The sequence below is a fragment of the Hyperoodon ampullatus genome (assembly GCF_949752795.1).
Source record: "Hyperoodon ampullatus genome assembly, chromosome: 11".
In the NCBI taxonomy this organism is placed as follows: Eukaryota; Metazoa; Chordata; class Mammalia; order Artiodactyla; family Ziphiidae; genus Hyperoodon; species Hyperoodon ampullatus.
This window is the reverse complement of record NC_136924.1, coordinates 80,155,182-80,178,314: the sequence shown is the minus strand read 5'-3', so window position 1 is coordinate 80,178,314 and position 23,133 is coordinate 80,155,182. Positions and strand designations below refer to the sequence as shown.

Below are 23,133 nucleotides of genomic sequence, written 5' to 3'. Positions count from 1 at the left end.
ACCAGGTGCTTTACACACAGCATTTCACTTCCTACTTACAATAAGCCTTCAAGGTCGATGTTCCTCCATTTTGTTGATGAAAAAAGGGAAGCTCAGAGACATGAAGTAGCTTGCAGGGATCTCTCTGTCCTGGCAAAGTTTTTTTGTTTTTTTTTTTTTTTTTTTTTTTGCGGTACACGGGCCTCTCACTGTTGTGGCCTCTCCCGTTGCGGAGCACAGGCTCTGGATGCGCAGGCTCAGCAGCCATGGCTCACGGGCCCAGCCACTCCACAGCATGTGGGATCTTCCCGAACCGGGGCACAAACCCGTGTCCCCTGAATCGGCAGGCGGACTCTCAACCACTGCGCCACCAGGGAAGCCCCCGGCAAAGTTTTAAAAGAGGCACATTCAAAGCAGATTTGATGAACTAACTGCTGGCTTCACAACAATGCTAGTAAATGAAAATATTGCAGAACCCTCCAAGGAAAGGTGCTCATTAAAAGTTCCTATTCCTTTGGGAATATACATAAACACATATTCACTCGTCTCTAGCTTTTAGTACTGAAATCTCTGGGCCCTCAGTGAGGCCTTTTGCCAACATACAGGGCTTAGGGTTTTCACAGGAATCCAACATCCTTCTTGATACTAAGGCCACTTCTCAGGACTCGCTGGGCTGGGGGTGGCCTGGTGACAAGCAGTGAGGACAAGCTGGGACCAAAACTTGCTGGGTGGGACAGATGCTGGGGTTAGACCTCGCTGAGGCCTGGGAGAAAGCCTATTTCTGAGCACCTAGCGATTATGACAGTGGACAAGAAGAAGTCGTTCAAGAAAACTGCCAAGGTCAAGAATTCCAAGATGCAACAGCAGGGATGCCCTATGACTGTGGTCGCTGCTGTTTAGGAGAGCGTCCTGTGTGTCTGAAACTTTACTTACAGTATCTATGATCTTAAAAAAGGGTTTCCCAAAGTGTGGTCCATGAGACACAGTGCTTTGAGCTCAGAAGCAGCTCTGGTGGAGGCAAATGAGTGTGAGAAACAAAGTGTACTATTTTCACCCCACCAAAAAAATTAGGTCATTAAAGCCTCTAAAGATAGAAAAATAAGCAACAAACAGACTAACAAAAACCTTGCAAACCAGAAGCCATACTGAAAGCATTTAGCATAAGAATATGTAATGAGCAACATACAGTCTCTGAAATGTTGAGACAATTTTTGTTAAAAGGAAAGAGACATAAAAGATGGTAGCTCAAATATACAGGATGAAGGATATTTTCCTACAAGAGGGGAAATAGGACCTGGTTTGCACACGGAGGCAAAGGGATAGGATAGAGGCAGAACTTGAAGATGTGAGAAGATGTAAGAAGATGTCTGTTTCCTCAAAGAAGTTGTGAGCTTCTTCGTGGGATGCCTGAAGTGGAGCTCAAAAAGAGTTTTTGAAATTGCAAGGGAATTGATCCTGATGGAATAGGATCCCGCCCTCCCCTCAAATAAACAAGGGTCTTCCAGGGAGCCTGAGGAAGGAGAGTGAAAAGAACTTTCTCGGAGTTTAGAAGGGCCGTGGGAGAGGATGAGGGAAACACGGTGTGCTCTGAATGGAGAAGCGCTACACGGAGGAGCTGTCTGGTGGTGGAGAGAAGATTCACATCAGGTGGCCTCCATCAGCGCAGTAATGCAGGGGCCGGGTCACTGCTGGCGGAGGGAGCTGGCAGCATTTGGGAGCGAGCCTGGCAGTGGGAAAGGAACGGAGCGAGACAGGAAACAGCTGCTGGGGCCCACGTGTTTGGGAAGCAACAAGAGACGCATAAAGTTTTGCTGAGTAACACTGAGAAGAACAGTCGTGTACAGGGGCGCTTAAGGACATGGTCCCTGGAGCCAGATTGAGCAGGTTTGGGTTTGAATCCCAGAACCCCCCCTGTTTGGAAGGTGGTAAGGATTAAATTAGGTCATATATGTAACACTTAGAAGAGTGCCTGGTACATTAGTAAACATTCATAAGTGTTAGATATTATTGTTGGTGTTGTTATTAAATTGTGGTGGAACCGCTCGTAAGAATCTTGTGATTTTTCCTAAAGAAACATGAGGTCACCTGGGCCAACAAAAGCTAGGAGCCTAGTCCTGATATGGGACAGGTACCCAAGGCTGAAGCTTAGCCTGGCAGGCACTGGGGGTGGGGGGGCGGGGGGGCAACGTGAGGGAGTCTGGGTTCCCAGCCAGGAAGAGAGCACAGGGAAGCCCAGGAGGGAGGTGAGACATCTCATATTGAGCTTCTATCTGAGGAAACGCTCAGGGTGATGACAAGACCTAATTTGTTGCCATAAAAATCATGGCCACCATATGTGCATTCATCCCATTCCTTTGACAAAATTTTGCTGAGCACCTATTATGTGCCAGCCACTCTTCTAGTGCTGGGGGTACAGCAGTCAACACATCACACAAACACCCCTGTCTTCATGGAGCCCACATTCTAGCGGGAGCACTAGCAATCGTCCAGCTCGAACATAAACTCCTTCCTTACACGATTACCTTCACCTTCTCGACACACCAATCAGGCACATATTATCAAACCCATTTTTCAGACAAAAAATTAAATTTTGCCGCAAATCAAATAACTAATAAATGTCAAAACCAGGTTTCCAACACTGATCTAACTCTAATGTTTATACATATGAAAAAACGTTCTGTATTTCATCTCCGTGCTGCTGAATAATTTTGGTAGGTGAAGGGGAAAGCCTTAACAATTGAGGGACTGAGAATCTGTAAAGTCAGAATGTTAGGCCCCTCTCATAGGTGCTAAGTTCCTGGAGAATGAGGGGAGAAGATGAGGTACGGAGGGAAATGTGAACTTACCACTGAAGTCCTGGAAGAATGAGAGTGGGCTGTGAAGGCGCTAGGCAAAGGCGAATAGGTGACCGAGCCATAAAGTAGGAGCAGCCCTGGTTTGCAACATGATCAACTGCTTCCTCATTCCTGCTGAGGTGGGGAAGGAGTAGGTGAAGTCCTGTCCTCCCTCGTAGAAGGTCTCAGATGCTTTGTTCAGGCAAGGAGATGAAAGGGCAGGCATGGGAGACGCCGAGGTTGGAAGAGCCTCCCAGAGCCTCCTGTCAGAGGCCAGTAGATGATAGACAGAGGGTTGGGGCGGGGGAAGGATTTTGTTTCCAGAAAGTTGGCAAGAGAAGCAAGGAAGCTGGGAGACAGGCTGGAGATGCAGGTAAAAGAAAACCAGGAGACCACTGCGTACCTGGAAACTTGTGAGAGGGCGGTGGAAGGGTCACGTGTGCCACATCCCAAGTAGAATGTCAGAGAGGGCAAGTCCAACTGCAAACTCACCTGCCGAAGTGTGCACCCTCGTCAATGGCCTCCTGTCTGCCTTTGGCGCTGGGGAAAGGCGGACCTGGCATCACCAGAATTTTCCAGGGAAACTTGACTGTTTCTAGTCTGCCCCACTGAACTTAGAGGTATTTGTGATCACCAAATTGGGAGGAGCAAGGATATCACCAGGTATAACCAATTTCACAGCCATACCTGCTCATGATAACCTTGCCTGGGCCAGGGTAACACCAAATCCCTGATTCTTGGAACCATGCTTTAAATTTTCTGATATCTCAAATTGTCCAGCTAACAGGCACTAAAGAAAGTTATCTGGGTGGTCTGGCCTAGAGGAAATGCTCACAAAATGTAAGTTAGAGATTTCATCGGTTGTTTTTTAAAACAGTTGATCTGTTCCTTTTGACTAACGCTTCACCAAATTTGCAATTTTAAAGGTTTTGATGAGGCGCAGGTGGAAGGAGGAGAGATCCATTCAGTTGCACGAAACAGTCCTAGAGGCCCATAGTGTAAACCTATAGGAATGAAGAGATGGGATGTAGGAAGGGGAAGACAGATTCCAGCTGACGAGCCCTAGAGTGCAGGCACTTCCAAACTTTAATATGACTAGGAATCACCTGGGATCTTGCGAAAATGCAGAGGCTGATTCAGTGAGTCTAGGGTGGAACCTGAGATTCTGTATGTTTAGCAAAAGCTCCCAGTTTATACTGATGATCTACAGACCGTACTTTGAATAGCAAGGATCCACACTACATAACTAGTCAAAAGTTAGCTTCAAAAGATGGCGCTTTTTTTTTTTTTTTTTTTTTTTTTTTTTTGCGGTACGCGGGCCTCTCACTGCTCTGGCCCCTCCCGCCGCAGAACACAGGCTCCGGACGCGCAGGCTCAGCGGCCATGGCTCACAGACCCAGCCGCTCCGCGGCATGTGGGATCTTCCCGGACCGGGGCACCAACCCGTGTTCCTTGCATCGGCAGGCGGACTCCCAACCACTGCGCCACCAGCGAAGCCCAGATGGCTTATTTTGAGGTAAGAAGGCTGCTAACCAATCCATTAAAACATATTGGGCATCAAATTTATGTTTAATAGTAGGATGACTGCAAAACCTGTAGCCAGAGGTTTGCAGGCTGAAATCCTGTTTCTACCAGTTTCTAGCAATAAAACTTTGGGCAGATCATGGATCATCTCTGAGTGTCAGTTTCTGCATCTAAAAAAATCGAGGTAATAAGATCTGCCTTGGTTGACTGACTCTACAGGGTGGATGTGAGGATCAAAGAAACAACTTAGTGAAAGTGCTTCTTAAACTGAAGGTGCTGCACGTGTGTAAGCATATTATTTGTAATATTTGAAGCCAAAGAAACCTTACAATAGCTCCCATTCCTACTGTTATAAATAGATAGATACCATTGCCCAGCTTTTGCTCTGTGTTAAACCCCATTCTACAGATGAGGAATGTAAGACCTAGAACCTTAAGATTAGGCCCAGCTGCTTAGTGTTGATGCTATGATACGAACTCAGCCTGACTCTCCAAAATCCAAGCTCTTATTCAATGTATTCAGTTGATTCATTGTAGCAAACACCCATAGAAAAAGCATCATAGAAAAAAGTGATGGTCTAGAACAGGGGTTGGCAACTTTTTTTTTTTTTTCTGTAAAGGGCAAGATAGTAAATATTTTAAGCTCTGCATGCCAAATTTAGGTCTGTCTTGCAACCATTCCATTCTGTCATTGCAGCCCCAAAGCAGTAACAGACAATACATGAAGGAATGGGTATGGCTGTGTTCCAATAAAATGTGGTTTACGGAAACAGATGGCAGGATGAATTTGGCCTGTGGACTATAGTTTGCCGATCCCTGGTCTAGAAAATTCTGAGTTGTCCAATATGGTAGCCATTTGCCACAGGTGGCTATTTAAATTTAAATGTATTTCAATTAAATTAAAAATTCAATTCCTTGGTTGCATTAGCCACATCTCAAGTGCTCAGTAGACACAGGTGGCTGGTGCTACTGAAATGAACAGTGTAGAAAACATTTCCATCATCACAGAAAGTTTTATTGGAGAGCCTTCATCTAGATCATCTTTAGGATGGGGGAGAAATTCCTTATGAGTAGCTGTGAGGATATGGAAGCTCTGGGTCCTGGCTTTGCTATATGACTCTAAGTACATCATGCGAACTCCCAGAGCCTTGGTCAACGTGCACAGAAAATGGGGCTAATACCTTCCCCACTGTGTTGTCGTGGGAACTGAACAAGGACATATGTGAGAAACACTTTGTAATTTATTAGGAGCCGCACAAACATAAGCCATCATTAGGACTCTCTTATTTGAAATGTGAGGAAATGTATGGAGGCAGAATTTGTGTAGCTACCTGAATTGAGAAGAATAGATTTTCCTTTTAAATCACCCAATGGAAGCCATTAGGATGTCAAAGAGTTACCAAAATAAGGAAACCTTATTATTTGTACAGGATTCTAATTTTTGGACAGGAAAGAGACTAGGTAGATCTCAGTGGTCATTGTCTTTCAGAGCTTGGAATTGTGTTAGTAATGCTTCAGGATACAGACAGACTGTCCGGATGGGAGCTGTGATGAGATCGGGCAGGTCACAGTGTCCTTCCTGAAAGAGATCAAAGGTTTATTCTTCTTTGTTGTGCTCAAGGTTCTGGCCTTTTCCTGCTGCTTCAACTTTACAGGGGTCCCCTTTGAACAACATCCACTGTGGATCCCCACACAGGTCAAAGAAAAAGCTCAATTTTGCCACAGAGTGACAGGCCAGGCCCTTGGTTGCCCAGATAATTCCAGTATCTCTGTGGTTCCCAGTGCCTCTCCTTCCCTCTGTTTCTAATCGCAGCCAAGCATCCATAATCACTCTTCTAGGACCATCCCTGCTAGTCACTTCCATTCCTGTCAGTCTACCGTCCCCTCTGTCCCTCAGGGATTCTGTCCCACAGGGTCCTGGGGACCAGACCACCCTCCAGTGACAATTTACTATAGTTACTCAGTTAAGTGCACAAAGGAAAAGGTTTCTTTCTGTTTAAGGCTGGGTACCACCCTCTGATCTCTGCTAGTTGCTACAAGTTACGTTTCGCATGGACCCTGTATTATGGCTTTTCATATGAGCTTCCTAGAACCTGTCTCACCCTTTTCTACCTTCTTTCCTATTTCCTTTTACTATTATTTTTCTCACTACAGTGCTTAAATACTCTTAACAATTCAATTCTCTGCTCTGCAGCTAACACTTGCCTATCAGGCTGAAATGAAGGTGCCTCTTCTCACACACAGCTGCCAGTAATATATATTGGTTGAACCTTTAGGAAAGCAATTTGGGAATATTTTTCTAAATCCTTAAAAATCAGTATATCATATTACCAGGAGTTCCACTTCTAGGGAAGTATTCTAAGTAAGTAATACACTGAATGCACTGAAATGCACTGAAAATTCCTAAACAAATATATTCATTAATATATTGTTTACAGCAGTGAAAAATTAGAAATAATTGTCAACGATAGGAAAAGAGTAAAACAAACATCAATTTACAAATAGAAAGAAATATACCATTGCCCCTGCAGTGTTGAAGAAATGGTTCTCACAAAGCTAAGTGTCAAGATGCTTCTGCAGATGAAGCCAATTGGGAAGGAGCAAGAATTGACAGAGAAAAACAATGGCTTTCTCCAAAACATCGATGCGGCTGAAGGCACAATGCAGAAGTAAGTCAGGGCTGAGCTCCCAGGGGCAGTTTCTGTGGTCCTGTCTGGAGACTTCCTCAGTCTGGTAGGACCGGATGATGAGATTTCCAAGTTCAGGGTTGGGGTTGACATTCTTCTCTATAATGCTTCTAATTTTGATCTCATGAATATCTAGTGTGGTAGGTCCTGTGAGATAGTAAAGGGACCTATGGTCATAAACTAGGCAGACATCAGTTGAATAGGAATGGTCAAGATGCTAGTCTCAATTTGTGAAAAAACGTTGATTGTTTTGTGCCTTCATCATCTTCACCTGCTAAAGATATAAACCATTTAATATGGTTTCTAGAGTAGAGGAAGCACACATTCATATAAATATTTGTTAAATATTTATGCATTTGTTAATACATCATAAAAATGTATACTAATACAAACCAATGGTTAACAACCTTTTTAAATTGGAAGAACTTTTCTAAAGAAAAAGATTTTCCAGAACCCCTCATATGTCAAAAAAGCTACTATGATATCAAGGATGTTTTAAAATCCATTTATAATTTATTAATAACAGTAGCATATACATTTAGAAACATTCAGCAGTATTTATTGAATCTATAGAAATGTATATACGTTCCAGGACCACGCTCTATCAGGGTAGGTATAGAATGCCCCCCAACTCAGGGTTCAAGACCCACAGATAGGAAACCACTGCCTTAGGCCTCCATCACAAGTATATTGCAATTCATTTAAAAGTATACTTGAGTGTGTGAGTGTGTGTGTGCACATCTATACACATATATACAGCCCAGCAAAATAATAGTAGTCCAGTAGGGAATGGGCAAGGGATTATCATAGCAAAGGAAGTACAAATGAGTTTTATACGTACAGGCAAAGATGCTCAACCTTACTCATAAAAAGAGATTAAAACTACAATGAGATACCAGTTTAAACATACCAGATTGGCGAAGATCAAAAACTCTCTAACACATGGTTTTAGAAAAGGAGTTGGAAAACAGGCACTCTCATCATTTTTGCTGAAAGTGTAAATGGATCTAACCTCTTCAAAGCATAATTTGGTAACATCTATCAAAACTTTAAAATATACGTATCTATTGACCCAGCAATTCTATTTTTAGGGTTATCCAATGGGTACTCTTGTACATATACACATAGATATGTAGGGATATTCACTGCAGCATTGTTTGCAGTAGCAATTGATTAGAAACAGTGTACATAAACGTTAATAAAGAACTGATTAGCAAATTATGATATAGCCTCATGATGGAATACCATATAACAATTTTTAAAAAGAGGCAGCTCTATAGGTACTAATATGAAATGGACTCCAAGATACTATCCTCTCATTTGTATTTAAAAAGGCATGTATATATTTATATAAACATAGCTGCTTATTTATGCATAGAATCTCTGTGGAAGAATAAAGAAGAAACTAGTAAACGTTGGGAGGAGGGCATCTTGGGTCTAGAAATCATGATGGTAGCACAGACTTACTCCTTTCCTTTGAACCATATGACACTTTTTAAACTCTACTTTTTGAAGAAGGCTATTTATTTATTATTTGTTTATTTTACACACACATTTGCATATACACACAAAGAGCTGCAATGGCTTCAGAATTCAGAATCTCACTTTGAATCATTTATTGATTCAGTCAACAAATATTTATCCAGCCTCTCTATTCCTATCTCGTGTAATGCACTACACTAGACATTATTCACACAGAATGAAATCAGTACAAGAGTAGCAGGTGCTCTTTGGGGCTGGAAAGATCCAGTGTTCTCCCTGTAGAGAAGTTTAGGGCAGGCCTAAACTATAGACCAAAGACATAATAACAGTATCTTTTTCAGTTGTGTGACTTAACAGTTTGCTAAGGGTATTTACCAAAATGGACCGCATCTTGGACAGATCAGATGATGAGGACATTTTCTCTGAAAACTCTCAAACTGACTTCCTTCATGATTTGGAGACTAAAAAATGGGTAAGGGACAGACTTAAATGTCACAGTGGGTGAAGAGAGGAACTTCATATTTCATATCTCAAAGCAGCAAGGATATTATCACAAGGTTTCCTCATAATAAGTGTGAGATGTTCAGGGCTTAAAATCAAGATGGAGGCATTCTCTCCTCTGAAGGCTGCTGTTATTACACAAGGGACTTACTAGTATTCCCATACAAAGAATTGTGCATTACCTTATTTTTGTCCTTGGGATTTGTGAAATAACTGTGACATTTTTTACCTCAGAGCAAATTACTGTAAGTAGAATTGTCCCCTGGATTGCAGATTGTCTTCCAATAGATGCATTAGAGAGATCCATTTACTCATTTTTAATTGAAATATGGCTGATTTAGAATATTATATTAATTTCAGATGTACAGTATACTGATTTAGTATTTTTACAGATTATACTGCATTAAAAGTTATTATAAGATATTGGCTATAATTCCCTGTGCTATACAATATATCCTTGTTGCTTATCTATTTTATATATAGTAGTTTGTATCTCTTAATCCCTTACCCCTAATTTGTACCTCCCCCTTTTAGTTAATCACTAGTTTGTTTTCTACATCTGTGAGTCTCTTTTTGCTTTGTTATATACATTTGTTTGTATTGTTTATTAAATTCCACATGTGATATCATACAGTATTTGCCTTTCTCTCTCTGGCTTATTTCACTAAACATAATATTCTAGATAGATCCATTCATGTTGCTTTAGATGGCAGAATTTCATTCTTTTTACAGCTGAGCAGTACTCCATTGTGTGTGTGTGTATATATGTATATATATATATAACATCTTCTTTATCCATTCATGCTGATGGACACTTAGGTTGCTTCCATATCTTCGCTATTATAAATAGTGCTGCTATGAATATTGAGGTGAATGTATCTCTTTGAATTAGTGTTTTCATTTTTTCTGGATATATACTCAGGAGTGGAATTGCTGGATTGTATGATAGTTCTATTTTTAGTTTTTTGAGGAACCTCCATGCTGTTTTTCATAGTGGTTGCATTAATTTACATTCTCACCAACTATGTACAAGGGTTCCCTTTTCTCCATATCCTCACCAACATTTGTTATTTGTAGACTTTTTGATAATAGCCATTCTGACAGTTGTGAGGTGATATCTCATTGTTGTTTTGATTTGCATTTCTCTAATAATTTAGCAATGTTGAGTATCTTCTCATGTTCCTGTTGGCCATCTGTATGTCTTCTTTGGAAAAATGTCTATTCAGGTCTTATGCCCATTTTTGGATTGGGTAGTTTGTTTTGATATTGAGTTGCTTATATATTTTGGATATTAATCCTTTATCGATCATATCATTTGCATATATTTTCTTCCGTTCCATAGGTTGTCTTTTTGTTTTGTTGATGATTTCCTTTGCTGTGCAAAAACTTTTAAGCTTAATTAGGTCCCATGTGTTTATTTTTGCTTTTATTTCTTCTGCTTAGGAGACAGGTCCAAAAAAAATATTGCTACAATTTATGTCAAAGAGTGTTCTGCCTATGTTCTCTTCTAGAAATTTTATCATTTCCATTCTTACATTTAGGTTTTTAAACTATTTTGAATTTATTTTTGTATATGGTGTGAGGGAATGTTCTAATCTCACTGCTTTACATGTAGCTGTCCAATTTTCCCAGCACCACTTGCTGAAGAGACTGTTTTTCCTCCATTGTATATTCGTGCCTCCTTTGTCATAGATTAATTGACCATAGATGTATGGGTTTATTTCTGGGCTCTCTATTCTGTTCCATTGATCTATGTGTCTGTTTTTGTGCCAGTACCATGCTGTTTTGATTACTGTAGCTTTGTAGTACAGTCTGAAATCTCAGAGGGTGATACTTCCAGCTTTGTTCTTTTTTTCTCGGGATTGCTCTGGCAATTCAGGTTCTTTTGTGGTTCCATATAAATTTTAGGATTATTTGTTTTAGTTATGTGGAAAACGTCCTGGGTATTTTAAATAATAGAGATTGCATTAAATCTGTAGATTGCTTTGAGTAGTATGGCCATTTTAATAATATTAATTCTTCCAATCCAAGAGCATGGGATATCTTTCCATTTCCTTATATCATCTTCAATTTCTTTCATTAATTTTTTTATAGTGTTCAGAGTATAGGTCTTTCACCTTCTTAGTTAAGTTTATTCCTAGGTGTTTTATTTTCTTGATGCAGTTTTAAATGGGATTTATTTTACTTTCACAAAAAATATGGAACATTTCACAAATTTGAATGTCACCCTTGTGCAGGGACCATGCTAATCCTTATATTGTTCCAATTTTAGTATATGTGCTGCTGAAGTGAGCACCCATTTACTCTTAATTCAGTCTGAACCTCTCTCAGTCTGAAATTCAGTCACTCAGCTGACATGGAATGGAGAAATTTGGACAAAATGCCTGAGATTGTCCTGGAGAGGGTTTATGCTTTCATTTAGTTGAAAACAAATGCATGGCCAAGACCCCTTTTATTATTGATGAGCAGATCTCTCCATAGATTCCCCAGGCTATTGGCTATAGAGGAAGGTGGTTTCAACCAGTCAGAAAAACATACAGAAATGATGGAGTGTGTATTTCCTAATCCTAGGCTTATCCAGCCCCCTATGGAAGCTCAGGATTCATCTCTTTGTCTACTTCTCTTTTGAATACATTTTGGATTCGAGGTTGGCTAACTCTACAATCCATAGAAGGAAAGGTCCTCAAAGAATATCCCAAACTGGACTTTCCCTTCAAGGACTCTGCAGTAGGGAAAAAAAGAAACAAAAGAAATAGAAGGGGATAGAAGGTGTGAAGGAATGGAGTTAGACGTGTGGAGTATAGATAATAATAAGACAAAAAGTGGAAAGAGACAGACAGACAGATACTTGTTATAAGAAAAAAAAAGAATAATAGGAACTGAATTAGAAGAGTAGTCTTAGGATGGGAAAAGAAAATAGGGAAATTGAGGTGATCATAGGGATGATCTTAGGGAACACATGAATTGAAGGTATAACTCTATAAATAGTGTCATCTGATTCTTTGCAGGGGCCTTGTCCCTGGACTCCAGGTAAGGGCTGCTACCATTAGACTTACTTTTCCAGGACAACTTCCCTGTACTTGTGGTTCAGTGAACCCTGCTGAATCCTGTTAGTCAGTGAATGGGGATATCATCACTTGTTGGCCTAGGACAGAATAAGTCTAATTAGATAATAAAATTATTCACTCTGGAAGAGTTTATCAAATAGTCCACACTCTCAGGGTATAAGGCATTGTTATAGACTATTTCTTACAAACTTCAAATCAGGGCATAACGGTTTAACAAAATATTTTTTTAATTTATGATTGTATTTCTTTATGTGTGTTTATGTGGAAAATTCTACAATTACATAAAAATAAATCATAGGCAATCACATAATTAACAAATAATTATTTAAAAATTTGGCTATCTGCTAACAAAAGGACAAATACATGACTTCTTGAGGAAGAAACCTTATTCTCTTATTCTCTGAAAACAAACCAGGAGGTTTGTCTATACTTTGCATAATCTTATCTTCATCTTTTATAAGAGAAAGATTTAAAGGACAGGTTCGGAAAATGGACAAAGAATTAAGAGGAGTAAAGAAAAAATTGTTGGTTTAATTAACAAAATAGGCTTTTTAGCCAGACTGCCAAAGCTGCCACATCTAACCATCAAAGCCCCCTAAAATACTTAGAAATCAATATTTTGCTCTGGTTTCACATTGCTAATCCCTGGCACTGCTACATACAGTGTCGATTTTGGATGCCAGGTCAGTGAACAGACTTTCCTATTTCCTGCTTTTGTTTGCATCTCTCACAAGCAGAATGTATTTGCCTGTTTCTGAAGCCTATTTATTCTAAAAGCGCTTACTGAGGATCCCCTACGTGCTCGGATACATATATATAAAATCCTTTCCCCTCAGTGAACTCACGTGCTAGGAGGGACTCAGACAAGAGCATGGCTGTGTAAGATCCACCCTAGAAGTAGCAGATGAGTTATGAAGTACACTGGAGGGAGGGCTGTACAGGGAGAAGACTGGAGATGTGACAACTGAGGTTTGAAGGATGAGCTGGAGGGAAGAAAAGCGTTTCAGAAAGAAGGAGCAGCACATGCAAAGATAATGAAGCCAAAGAGAAACTGTGTTGTGAGAGAGGAAGGGTGCAGGAAAAGGCATGAGAGGCAAGCAGGCAGACAGGACACAGAGGTAGGGATAGAACAGGATGCAGACGGGAAGCCAGGACATCAACAGGAGTCAAGAACTGATGAGGACTCAAAGTAGGGCCCTGTCTGGGATGCCATGAGTAGTGTTGCTGGGGGGATGGGAAAAAAGTACACCGCTTTAAATGACAGGTATTATTAGTGGATATGCACAAAGTGGATATAACATAGGTAATGAAGAGGGAAAAGAATGTCTCCCGTGGCAATTCAAGAACTTCTTTCAGGTTTCTGGCAGAGGTATCTGGATGGATAGGGAGACCATTTGCAAGGGTGGGGAACCCAAACAAGGTAGAGGGGAAATATGATGAGTTCCATTTTTTACTTTCTGAGTTTGTGGTGCCTAGGAAACATCCAAATGGAGACATGTGAGCTCTTCAAAGAGCTGCATGTAAATGGAAAATAATGCCCTTAGACTGTGTATTTCGTGCAAGTACACGTTTAGTCTGTTATTTAAAAAACACACACATTTCTTTATGTGTTCAGTCCTGCAGATTTTAAAAACTCTTTTTGTTTCTACTTCCTGCCTTTTGACTCTTTTGCAGTATATTAACCATTACCATGAAATGACTGATAAAGATAAGAAATATCACCATCGATTATTGGACATAGAACTCTAGAGATGATCTGGCCCAATTTTCTTACTACAGGCCAGGAAGCTGAGCTTTACAGTGGTTAAGTGACTTGTTCAACATCCACAGCAGTAGAACAAGACTTAGACCTCTGGTCCTCTGATTCCCAATGTGGTGTCTTTCTCTACATCACAGTGTTTCTGCTGCTTTTGAATATCCTGGTCAAAGATTTGGTGGAAAGAAATTGAAATTGTGGATGCTTTTTATTCATGAAGAGATAGATAAGAGATAGTGGAGTCGCATAATACTTGGAAAATCTAGCCTTGGTTTCTTCATCTGTAAATGTGATAATAAACCTACATCACTGGTGAAGTGACACTGGGTTGTGAGAGTGGCAATGGTAGGGACTAGGTATTCTTTAATCTGAACCCAAGTCCTAAATACAATTCCATGGTTTTGGAATCAGAAAACCTAGTTCAAGTTCTAGTCCATATACTTACCAGCCATGTCGATTGGTTTCCTGTGGCAGCTATAGCAAATTAGGCTTGGTGGTTTAAAACCACACACACACAAAAGTGTATTCTCTCATAGTTCTGGAGGCCAGAATTCCAAAATCAAGGGGTCAGCGAGCCCACGCTCCCTCTGAAGGCTCTTGGGGAGAATCTTTCCTTGCCTCTTCCAGGTTTTGCTGGCTCCAGACATTCCTTAGTTTGTAGCTGCATAAACTCCAGTCTGCTTCCGTCTTCATAAGAGTTTCTCTGTGTCTTTTCCTCTTGTTTCTCATTAGGACACTTGTCATTGGATTTAGGACCCACCCAGGTAATCCAAGATAATCTCATCTCAAGATTATTAACTTAATTACCTCAGCAAAAACCCCTCCCTTTTTCTTTTTTTTTTTCCAAATAATGTCACATTGTCACGGCCTAGTATTAGGACATAGACATATCATTTTGGGGTCATCACTTAACTCACTACACCATACGACCTTGACCAAATCACTAAATAGGAATGGCCTAGGGGATTTCAGTACCTACCTTTATCCACCTCAGGGCTATCATGAGAATTAAAAGAAATGATGTACATGAAGGCAATTTGTAGAGGTATGTGAATGTTATTCCTATTGACTTGGTCAGTGATTTACACAGATATTTCAATAAGAAACTGATCTGTTCTCTCTACTCTCCATGTCTCTGCCCCAGCCTTCCTCTCTCACAGAGCAGGAGGGTGTGTCAGCCTATCTCACAGATGCATCAGAAGACTCCAGCCTCAGAGGGGTCTATGTGCTTGCCCCCAGAGAAAGGGGCATGGGTACCATAGAGGGGCCACCACCTCTTGTGATAACCCTTTTGTTCTGCTTTGCTTTCTTCATGATCTTTATCAGGATATGTTGGAGTTGGAGGCTGGGCATGACCAGGACCTGCAGAGTGAACAAGATGAGCAAGAAAGAAATCATGTTAAACAAGAAGAAGATCCCCAGGCATCCACATCTTTGCAGTTTTCAAAGGAGAACATGCCTGAATAGTAAGCCCTGGGGCGTGCAAGAAGGAACATTTAATAATGTTTTATGGAGGGGAAAATGAAATTTAGCAGAGATCTTAGGGACAGCCTAGAAGATTTAAAATCCATACATGTCTTGAACCATAAAGCACTCATGTGCACAAGTAACTACCTACATGTTCCAGCAAGAATGCAGAAGAAGGACGTTTCTAGGGATATAGGAAAAGCCGTGGAGTTCTCTTTACACACTTCTCTTCAGAGCCTGGGATTAACACATATCTTATCACTCTCAGATAATTTTCTAGAGATGAAAATTATTATAATTACTATTAAAAATGTACAGTTAGGGCTCCCCTGGTGGCGCACTGGTTGAGAGTCTGCCTGCCGATGCAGGGGACACGGGTTCGTGCCCTGGTCCGGGAAGATCCCACATGCCGCGGAGGGGCTGGGCCTGCGCGTCCGGAGCCTGTGCTCCACAATGGGAGAGACCACAACAGTGAGAGGCCCGCGTACCACAGAAAAAAAAAAAAAAAGTACTGTTAAATCCTTATGGACCCTTTCCCTATTGTATAACTTCTTCTCCTTCACCAAGATGCAACCACCATCCTGAAATATTTAACATTCATTCCATGCAGGGAAATTAAAAATATATCTATATTTTTTACTGAATGTAAAACATGCTTTATTTTCTCCAGCCTTATGAAGATCTGTTAAAATGGATATTAAATAAATGTCCAAACTCCTTCTTGAAGCCTAAGTGCCTACCTGGCCCATTTTGGTGATAGAAAATGGTTAAGCAGACCAATTTGCCATCCAGAGAAAGAGGGTTTCAGGCTTTCCCATTTTCTACCTTAAAACTGATTGTAATACTATTTCTGTAGGGGTCAGGAGAACATGTTCTTCCAGCTAAACCACTGGAATACACAGATGGGTCCACAAGTGAAAGAACTTGGAGCTGATCACATAGGCTGGATGGAAAAAATTAAAAATATTATACAAAAATAAACCTAACAGAAAACACAGTGAAGAGGTAATTGTAGGGTGTCAGGGTTGGTCAGAAAATAATGAAAAGTTTCATAGCTTCAGAAACTTAAGAAATTCTGGGTTTAAGGTGGTAAAGTCTTTAGGATAATAAGTTATCTGCATCTTTGCTCTCTCTTCTCTCAAGGGAAGGTCTTCCCTCAGAGGCTCTCTCCTTGAAGCCACATTAATAGTTATCAAAAGGATGTATTGAAGTTCCCAATGATCCTTGAGTTTTATCCAGTATTGTCCAAAGGGATCCAACCAGTATGGCATGAAAAAACTATTAAAGTTTATTTGTTAATGCATATCTGAATTTAAGTGGAAAGTTTCAAGATGAAACAGAAGTGATGAAGTTGTTATTTGTCCCATCACTGGTATAAAGAGAGTGGGCTTTGGAGTCAGAGGGACCCAGGTTTGAATCCTGACATTGACATTTCTTGGATAGGTTAATCAACCTTTTTTAAGCCTTGACTTTCCTCTTCTATAAAAAGGGAATAATGACAGCCACCTCATTGGTTTACTGTGGGTATTAAATAAAATACCATATGTAAAGCATTTAATACAGAGCCTGGTACATAATAAACAATTAATAAATGGAGGCTATTTTTAGAAATAAATTCCTCTGGCCTTCTGAACCTTCCTGCCACATTCGAAACTCTTTCCTAATGCAGGGCTACTCTTCTAGATGTTTCTTTACCTTTCAGTTAAATATCTTCTTTACATTCAGTTAAACATCACCATACCTTACAGCTAAACATCTCTTTACATCAGCCTTATCCTGACTATCCTATTCAAAATGGCCTTTTGTTTTCTTCCAGAGCATGAATAATATTTGGATTTTAAAAGATTCTCGGGCTTCCCTGGTGGCGCAGTGGTTGAGAGTCCACCTGCCAATGCAGGGTACACAGGCTCGTGCCCCGGTCCGGGAAGATCCCACATGCCGCGGAGCGCCTGGGCCCGTGAGCCATGGCCGCTGAGCCTGCGCGTCCGGAGCCTGTGCTCCGCAACGGGAGAGGCCACAGCAGTGAGAGGCCCGCGTACCACAAAAAAAAAAAAAAAAAAAAGATTCTGAGTTTTTATTAATTCAAATTCTGCGCATTAAAATTTCTTTCCATTTTTGAAACTAGTGTAAAATTCACATACAGTAAAACTATATCTTTTATTCCATTATATAAATATACCACAGTTTATCCATTCACTAATTGAGACACATTTTGATTTTTTTAGCAATCATGAATAGAGACACTGTAAACATTCACATGTAGTTTTTTTGTGTGAACACACATTTTTATTTTCCTTGGGTAAATAATCAGAAGTTGGAATGCTGGGTCCTATAATAAGTGTACTTCTTTTGTTGTTTTTTGGTTTTGTTTGTTTGTCTGTTTTGGCTGCACCAGCTCTCAGTTGCGCACTTGGGATATTTTGGTTGCGGTGTGCAGCCTTCTAAGCTGCGGCATGTGAACTCTTAGTTGCAGCATGCATGTGTGATCTAGTTCCCCAACTAGGGATCGAAGCCAGGCCCCCTGCATTGGGAGAGCGGAGTCTTACCCACTGGATCACCAGGGAAGTCCCAATAGGTGTATGTTTATACTTGTATAAAACTGAAAAACTGTTTGAAAATGACTATGATATTTTGCATGATGTCTGCTTTCTTGCTGTTTTCCCCTGCAGTGGGGAGAGGGAGTTCTAGTCTTCCTCTTCTTATAAGGATATTAATCCCATTATGGGGGCTCCACCCTCATGACTATATCTAAACCTCCCTCCTCCCTAAGATCCCACCTCCCAGTACCATCCCATTGGGCCACTGGGGTTTCAAAATATAAATTTTGAGGAGGCACAAACATGCAGTCCATACCAGGTAGAGATCAAAGTTCCTTTCTTTTTTTTTTCCCAAGATCCCTTTCTTTTTTCTTTTTTTCTTTTTTGGCATATGCATATCCAGTTGTTACAGCAACATTTATTGAAAAGAGTTTTACTTTTCCTAAGGAATTATCTTATATTATTGTTGAAAATCAGTGGGTCATATATGTGTGAATCTATTTCTGGATTCTTTATTCTGTTCCAATAATCTATACGTTTATACTTTAAGTAATACCACACTACCTTGATTATTGTAGCTTTATATTAAGTCTTGAAATTAGGTAGTGAGCATTATTCAATTTTGTTCTATTTTTTTCTAAGTCAAATACTTTTATTATCTGATAACATTTTTCTTTTCCTTTTCTTTTTTTAAAAATTAAAAAAATTTTATTTTATATTCGAGTATAGTTGATTAACAATGTTGTATTAGTTTTAGGTGTACAGCAAAGTGATTCAGTTATACATACACATGTATCTATTCTTTTTCAAATTCTTTTCCCATTTAAGTTATTACAGAATATTGAGCAGAGTTCCCTGTGCTATATAGTAGGTCCTCGATTTTTGTTCTAATTTTTCAAAATTGTTTTGGCTATTCTTTTTTTTCTGCTTTTCCATGTAGATTTTACAATCAGCCTATCAATTTTGCTGTGATTTTGGTTGGAACTACCATTAATCTATAGATAAATTTGGGAAGAATTAACAGTTTAGCAATATCAACTCTTCTGATTCATGAACACAGTATTTCCGTTTATTTAGGTCTTCTTTGATTCCTTCCATCAGAGTTGTGTAGTGTTCGGTGTACAGATATTTCACATTTTGTTAGATTTACACCTAAGTATTTCATGTTTTTGGTTTTATTATAAATGGTACTTAAAAATTTTCAATTTCTTATTGTTAATAGCTAGTATATAGAAATACAGTTGACTTTTGCATACTGACTTTGTGTTGTGACCTTGCTAAACTCATTTATTAGTTCCAGTAGTTTTTATAGGTTATTTGGGATTTTCCACATAGATAATTATGTCATCTGCAAATAGAGAGAGATTTCTATCTTCCTTTCCAATCTGTATTCTTTTTTGCTTCTTTTTTTTTGCCTGATGATATTGGCTAGAACTTCTAGTACGATGTTGAATAGGAGGGGTGACAGCATATAGCAGACCTACTTACTTTGTTCCCAATCTTACAGGAAAAGAATTAAGTGTGATATTACCTGGGTTTTTGTCTGTTTGTTTTTAAGGATGCCCTTTCTCAGATTGAGAAAGTTTCTTCCATTCCTAGTTTACTGAGTTGTTTTTAAAATCAGAAATGATATTGGATTTTTTCAATAGCTTTTGCTGCATCTGTGAATGATCATGGTTTTTGTTTGTTTATAAGTCTCTTGATATGGTGAATTATAGTGATTGATTTTTGAATGCTGAACCAGCCTTGAATTCCCAGAATAAATCCTCCTTGGTCATAATATATTATCCTTTTTATATGTTGCTGGATTCAGCTTACTAAAATGGAACTTTTACATGTATGTTAATGAAAGATATTGACCTGTGTCTTTCTTTCTTGTAATATCCTAGTGTTAGTATCAGCATAATGCTCGCCTCGTAGAAAAAATTGGGATGTTTTCGCACATTTTCTATTTTCTGGATGAGTCTGTGTAAAACTGGCATAATTTCTTTCTTAAATGTTTGGTTGGATTCATCAGTGAAGCCATATTGCCTGGAGATCTTATTGTGGTAAGATTTTTAACTACAAATTTAATTTCTTTACTGATATATAGGGTTATAGTGCTACTCAGGCTATCTAGCTCTTGAGTATATTTTAGTGGTAGATTGTATCTGTCAAAGAATTTGCCCATTTCATCTAAATTGTCAAATGTATTGGCCTAAAAATATTAATAATATTCTCTTGTTATAATTTTTATTTTGAAATAATTATAGATTCACAGGAGTTTTCAAAGAAATATACAGGATAGTCCCATGCACCCTTTTCCCAGCCTTCCAAATGGTAACATCTTGCCTAACTCTAGTATGCCATCAAAACCAAGAAATTGATATTGGTATTATTGACTGAGCTTATTCAGACTTCACTAGTTACAATTGCACTCATTTGTGTGTGTGTGTGTGTGTGTGTGTGTGTGTGTGCGCGCTCATAGTTCTATGCAATTTTATCACAAGTGTAGCCTTGTGTAACCACCACCACAATCAGGATTCTAACCTGTGTCATTGCACAAGACTCCTTTGTGTTACCCCTTCATAGTCACACTCGTTCTCTCCCACCCATCCCTAACCCCTGGCAAGACAAATCTGTTCTATGTATTTATAATTATGTTATTTCATGAATGTTACATAAATCAGATCATGCAGTTATATATTTTTTTGAGACTGTTTTTTACAGTCAGCATAATTTCCCTGAGGTTCATCCAGATTGTCGCATGTATCAACAGTTCCTTCCTTTCCATCACTGAGTAGTATTCCATGGTATGGTTCATATATATATTCTGTCTAGTTTTTGGCTATTATGAATATAGCTATTTTGAACATTCATGTACAGCTTCCTGTGTGAAAACAGGTCTTCATTTCTCTGGGATAATTGCCCAAGAGTGAAATTGCTGGGTCATATGGTAAGTTTGTTTTTAGCTTTGACAGAAACTGCCAAATTATTTTTCAGAGTGGCTATACCATTTTATGTTCCCACCACCAATGTATGAGTGATCCAATTTCTCCACACCCTTACTAACATTTAGTGTTATCACTGTTTTTCACCTTAGCCATTCTGGTAAGTTTACAGTGATATCTCGTAGTTTAAATTTGCATTTCTCTAATAACTAATAGTGTTGGACATCATTTCATGTATTTATTTGCCATCTATATATCTTCTTGGTGAAAAGTCTGTGATGTCTTTTGTTCATTTTCTAACTGCAAGGATTTTTAATGTTGAGTTTTGAGAGATCTTCATATATTCTAGATATAAGACCTTTGCTGGATATATGACATGTAAATCCATTTAAAAGAGTCTTTGGCCAAGCAAAAGTTTTAAATTTTGATGAGGTCCAGTTTACCAATGTTCCCTCTTATGGGTAGCACCCTTGGTTTCAAGACTAAGAACCCTTTGCATAGTCCTAGGTCCCAAAGATTATCTGTGTTTTTTTTTTTTTCCTAGAAATTTAACTAAGCTTCCATTTTAGTCATTTTACATTTCTGCTCCTATATCCAGTTAGGACTACACTTCTGTACTATTATCTAGATTACTTAGAATGTTTTTTACTTTCTTGAATTGCATTTATGACTTCCCATTACAACACAATTACTACCCAAGGGTCCTCTTATATAGGAGTAGGATTTCATTTTTCAATGGTCAAAAATGATCTTTCAAGATCAAAAAAGATGATCCATTGGGGATTTTTCTTAAGCCACAGGACTTAGTCGATCTCTTGGTCTGTTGCAGCTTATTAAGTGAGGTGATGTCCCTGGAGGACCAAATTGAAAAGCTGAAGTCACACCAGGACCTTGACACTGATCAGGGGGCAAACATGGAGGTAAGCTGGAAGCCTGGAAAAAATTTTGGGAGGTTGTGAGGACTTTACCACCTCTTCCCACCCCGTTTATTGTTTAACAGGTTATAACAAGAATTAAAACTCATCTTCTGTCACAAGGAGGAGAGCTCTCTGGTGGTCAGTTCTGAGCACATTTCACCTGGGTACCACCACTTCTATTCTCTAACAACACAAAAAGTCTAGATTTTTCTGTTCTACCTAGAAACTCATTCAAATTTGGCAGGTTTATATCTCAATGCCATTTAAGATAATGATGAGTTCCTTAAGGGAAAACTTCTCTTAATATTTGTATCCCAGCACCTAACAGTACAGAGAAAACATGCAGGAAATACATATTTGTGAAGAACTGCATCCTTAGACTGTAAGAGATATATTTGTTTGTCTTTGATGTCTTCATGAAGAGTTCTTTTTTTTTTAATTTTTTTTTTTGTTTGTTTGTTTGTGGCTGTGTTGGGTCTTCGTTTCTGTGCGTGGGCTTTCTCTAGTTGCGGCAAGTGGGGGCCACTCTTCATCGCGGTGCACGGGCCACTCACTCCATGAAGAGTTCTTGTGTTAGTTTTCACAGTCTCCAAAGTTTTCCTGTTATTTTGTGTCCTTACATTTCTTAGAGACTCTTTTCTGAGAAAGGTTTAATTTTCCCTTTTTAAAAGAGTCATAGAATGTTAGAAAAGTAGTGACCAACTTTGGATAAGAATTAGACTTCAGAGCCCTGGCTGGTAGTTCTTCTCTAATAAACTTCAGGCATTTGAAGAAAAGCCTATAAAAATGGAAAAAGTCTGTATCTAACTACCTCTTTTTATTGAAATTGCCAGCCTCTGCTTTGTTCAAGCCAAATTTAAATTAAGTGGATTTCGAAAGAAGGAGAAAAATGCCTCTTTTATTGTTGGAAGGTAATATTTATTTAGACCCCTCCCATATTAAAAGCCATCTACAGATAAGCACAGATTTTTCACTGAGGAAAAAAAACTACTTTTAACTAAGATTTAGTGCAACATTTTGACATAGCAACCTCATTTTGTGCTAGTTGAAAAGTCAAGAGTTTTCCCACTGTCTAGGGCTTTGGAAACTTTGAAGAAAGGGAAGAGGACAAGGGGCAAGAAATATTCTGCTTTAAAAAATTTCCTCCAAAAGTCAGTGGTATTGCAGGAATGTAGATTTCAGCAGGAGGAAGGAATAGGAAGGGATGGATATCAAAAGAATGAAGAGAGTAAGATAGAAGAGCACAGAGGCAAATGAAAGTGAGGTTAAAAAACAAACCAACAAGGCATGGATAATATGAAAAGGGAAAAGAATCTGAAAAAGAATGGATATATGTATATATATAACTGAATCACTTTGCTGTGCACCTGAAACTAACACAACATTGTAAACCAATTATACTCCAATATAAAATAAAAAATTAAATTAAAAAATATAAATAAATAAAAACAG

At 39.1% G+C, this 23,133-nt stretch overlaps 1 protein-coding gene across 1 annotated transcript in view; it reads left to right on the top strand.

The window, feature by feature from the left end:
- Positions 1-3,271: 3,271 nt before the first annotated feature.
- The window catches only part of SMCO2 (single-pass membrane protein with coiled-coil domains 2), a gene marked incomplete at both ends in the record, with an annotated part of 29,815 nt that continues 9,953 nt past the window's right edge, over positions 3,272-23,133 (top strand). Inside the window, 7 exon segments of the mRNA XM_079714966.1 lie at positions 3,272-3,388; positions 6,917-7,005; positions 8,863-8,977; positions 15,157-15,294; positions 16,155-16,272; positions 16,275-16,302; positions 21,594-21,684. Of these exon segments, the coding sequence (XP_079571092.1) occupies positions 3,272-3,388; positions 6,917-7,005; positions 8,863-8,977; positions 15,157-15,294; positions 16,155-16,272; positions 16,275-16,302; positions 21,594-21,684 (696 nt within the window).